At 34.6% G+C, this 3,959-nt stretch overlaps 1 protein-coding gene across 1 annotated transcript; it reads right to left on the bottom strand.

The window, feature by feature from the left end:
* Window positions 1–1,677: 1,677 nt before the first annotated feature.
* Window positions 1,678–3,163, bottom strand: LOC139432178 (uncharacterized). Its single transcript, XM_071200571.1, has 4 exons — window positions 2,903–3,163; window positions 2,677–2,836; window positions 2,518–2,592; window positions 1,678–2,211 (listed from the first exon to the last, which is right to left on the bottom strand). Exons 1-4 carry the CDS (start codon window positions 2,980–2,982, stop codon window positions 1,972–1,974), a joined length of 555 nt encoding a protein of 184 aa, XP_071056672.1. The 5' UTR covers window positions 2,983–3,163; the 3' UTR covers window positions 1,678–1,971.
* Between the last annotated feature and the right edge of the window lie 796 nt (window positions 3,164–3,959).

The following is a 3,959-nucleotide window of genomic DNA, read 5'->3' as shown; positions in this document are numbered from 1 at the left end:
TTATTAAAAAATTTAGAAGCGTAAGTGACTAAAAAATTGATAGACAGTTCATGCGGGATTTTAAGAGTGATCGCTTGGCTGTCCTTAGAGCTCTCCAAGTTTTCTACAATCGTGTTTTTCTTAAAAACTATTGCTTTGATCGAAGTTTTGTAAGAGACCTATCGATAGATAATTGATCACTTTACACGAAAATACTGCCCGTTTGACAAAATTAGCAATGGCGTTGACAATATTTTTAAAGAAAGGCTTTTTATTGTAGATAATGTTTAATTTTAAAGAAACTTTGACCCCCTATATCTCGTTAAGGAGGCATTTGCGATCCCATGTATATTAGGACTTTTCATGTTAATTTTTGGTGTACTACCTGCCCTAGAAGTCTGTCAGCGGTTTTTTGAATCACCCTGTATAGGCCATCAATCAAAAATCCCGGACGGGAACCCTTAGGAAGAGAGCGCTTCTTGGCAATGGCAGCGACGAGTAAAGAATCGCGTTTGGTGCGATTGCAGAAACTCACGACGATGTTCTTTGGCCGACTCACATCGCCAATGTGAGGTACTCGATATATAGCATCAATATCATCAGATTTTAACGGAACCCCGAGAAAGCCGCTAATTTTATTTATAACATCGATAATGTTTTCGTTGGCCGCCTCAGGCACGCCCTGTATGTCCAGATTGTTACGTCTGGAATACTGTTCCTACTCCGCAACTCTAACCGACAAGGTGTCGACCTGTTTCCTCAATTATACATTATCGGAGGAAAGACTATCAATAACCATGCACTTTTCTTTGAGAAGTTTTTCGAAATCAGATATTTGATCGCTGCAGAATTGAACCGAGGTCATTAGCTCATCATTTTTAGTTTTCATAGATCTAACCTCCGAACGTATCTCGCTAACCATCTCGTAGACAGCCTCGATTGTCGGAGTGGAGGTCATACATCGATTATCGAAGTCATGCGGCAACATAGTTCTCCTACGATTAGATGACGGGCGGCAACTAGGACATTGCCATGACGAACCTGGGGCGGAGAGCGCCGAGACCGCAGCTTTGGAGAGCTACACGCATTTGGCGTGAAACCACAGAGTATACAGTGGCCGGACTCCGGCTAATAAAAGTGGCACTCCTATCTATCCTTGTTTAACTAATGAAAACTTCGTATGGTACTTTCTCTCTCACATAAACTGAATCGATGTAGATGGCGGTAGTGTAGTGGATCGATAAATACGAGCGGGAATTTGAATGCTCGTTTGAATATAAATCTCATTACTCTTTAAAATTTTTTTTAATAACAAGTTCCAAAATATCAAAAATTTTCATCTCAAAACTTGAACAAGTTGTAAGATGAAAACAGTGATTTTTTGAACTTGTTATTAAAAAAAACTAATAAAATATAAGTAAATAAAAATGCAAACTTCAGAAGAACAAATCTATGTATATTTATAGACAAATATTTACATTTAATCATTTTCATGCTCATGGGGACGTTTTTGTACAATGGTAAAGCATTTGCTTCAAGGCTAGAGGAAAACCCATTAAAAACTCTAACATACCATAAGTCAAATAAATTTCTAGACAAATTTAGGAATACAAATTGCAGTTGCAAACAACAGATTTAAGACAGCCAGAATAAAAAAATTCTACAAAGCGACTAAAATTAAAAGTATTTACAGCGAAAACGAGCAGTAGACAGAATTAATGATAAAATGTTGTTTTACTTATAAAGTAATTATTGTTTTCAAATTAAGAATTTATATAAACTTTAATATTTCTTTTTATTTGTCTCTGTTCGTATCAATTAGAACAATATTTCAGCGACCAGAATAAATTATAACATAGCGACCAAGACGAGAATTAAAACAAAGCAAAAAGGAACAATATTTCAGTGAGTAGAATAAAGTAACAGAGCGACCACACAAGAATTAAAACAAAACAAAAAGGAACAAAATTAAGTCTTGAATGGCATTTGTAGTTAATACTTCTTCAGGCAGACACATTCTGGTGTGCTTAACATATCTCTCAGTGGTTCTAATGTGGTTTTATTTTCATAATTCTTTTTAAGTCTCCGGATCTGTTTCTCTTTCTTCTTTAAAATTCGTCGCAGTGATTTTTCTTTGATTGTTGCACTAGACTGGCTCTTCTTAAATACTGAGTCTGTTGTTGCATTTGTAGCGGAGGAAGGTATGGCAGCGTCTTTTGTTATATTTAACTCCTATAAATATACAAAGTGTTATTTTATACACAAATCCGGTCGTTTTTGTTGATAATTTTACAGTGATCATGATTTTATTTACTTAAATATATTTTTTGTTGGTTTGTTGCACTTTTGTTGCATCATCAATAAACATGTATTATTATTATTATTAAATGCCCACCTACATTACAAAGTAAAAAAACCTTCTTCAGTAAAAAGTGATAATGTATTAAAAAATAACAATAACCAGCACAGAAATTAATTAATATTTATTTCTGACAGCTCTCAGCATAATATACATAATTACAATATAGTAAAACTTACTATGACAGAATCCGTTAAATTATCTTGCTCCAGTTCAGGCTGTCTAAGCGATTCACTCGTTACAATGTGTGCTTCCTAAATAAAGAAAATATCATTAGAACTGTAAATTTAATTCTAAAAGTAAATGGAAGCAATTAGAAGTAAGCAATTAGAATTTACATTCAAGATCACTCTTAAAGGCTTTGCATCTCTTTTTAAGGTCAAGAGGGTCTTATTCAACATAAAGCTTTCCATTGTAAAATGATTGTTGCAAATTCTCATTCGTCTAGAATATGTGTTTTCTGCTGGTACACCAAGACACTCATTCCATGATCGCTGTCTAAAATATCAAAGTAGATTTTCATTTAGTACAAAAAATCTATCTAACTTAAATTTATAAATTTACTTATTGATATTTAATGGAAAAGAAAATAATTTAACCACTTCCTCTACCGAACGTCCGCAAATGTAGCAATTCCTATCCATTACAACTAAATTCTACTATAAAACTCGACTAGGCCTTAAAAACTAACTAATTCTAAGATAACGAACTATGGTAATAAACTAATGAAAACTAAGGTATACAAACAAATAAACTACTAAACAAATCTATGTAATAATCAAACGATAAATAGGCAAAACTACACAATAATTAAACAAGACACAGATAAAAGATTGATGAAGTAGATACAAATATTTAAATGGCTGAATAAGCAAGTCACGCAAGTTCTGATAGAACTGGACCAACTGGACGTAGCTCTGGGATTTACATATTTACGACTTAAAATACATGGCGCCATCTATTGCCTTCTTTAAACTCTACGAGTTTACGACTTAAAAATTTTGAAATAAATGGTGCCATCTATTGGTTTCTTTAAATACTACTGTAACGCGACCATTGCGCCATCTACATCGATTCAGTTTATGTGAGAGAGAAAGTATCATACGAAGTTTTCATTAGTTGAACAAGGATAGATAGGAGTGCCAATTTATTAGCCGGAGTCCGGCCTCTGTATACTCTGTGCGTGAAACCAAACATCGCAGGACACGCAGTCAATTCCCGCTTTATTTCTCCCCACCAGCTGTCCGCAAGACCCGCACTGTTTTGAAGGCATCGGAAAAACTAGTTTTTTATGCGAACAAATTGATACCGACAATAAAATTAAATAATTGGAGATACATGCACTAACGAAAGATATACAACCGGTAAAAAACGAAAGAATGTTATCACGAGTGTGTCAACACTAATTAAACACCACTTCGCAAACTTTTTACCACGAAAAAAATACCATAAAGAACAAACTGCACGAGACGCAACCGGCGAGACGATAGCAATAAACCGCCCATCAACAAACTTTTTCCTTTATATTTCCACCTACTTCTGGGGCCCATATCTTTGTTATTCAGAAAGATAGCGAAAAACTAAGCACACGGTTGGAAAGCTTGGTCGTTTCTCTGTCTTA

Source organism: Onthophagus taurus, chromosome 11 (assembly GCF_036711975.1).
Source record: "Onthophagus taurus isolate NC chromosome 11, IU_Otau_3.0, whole genome shotgun sequence".
In the NCBI taxonomy this organism is placed as follows: Eukaryota; Metazoa; Arthropoda; class Insecta; order Coleoptera; family Scarabaeidae; genus Onthophagus; species Onthophagus taurus.
The sequence above is the reverse complement of the archived record's forward strand: the minus strand, read 5'-3'. Positions and strand labels throughout refer to the sequence as shown.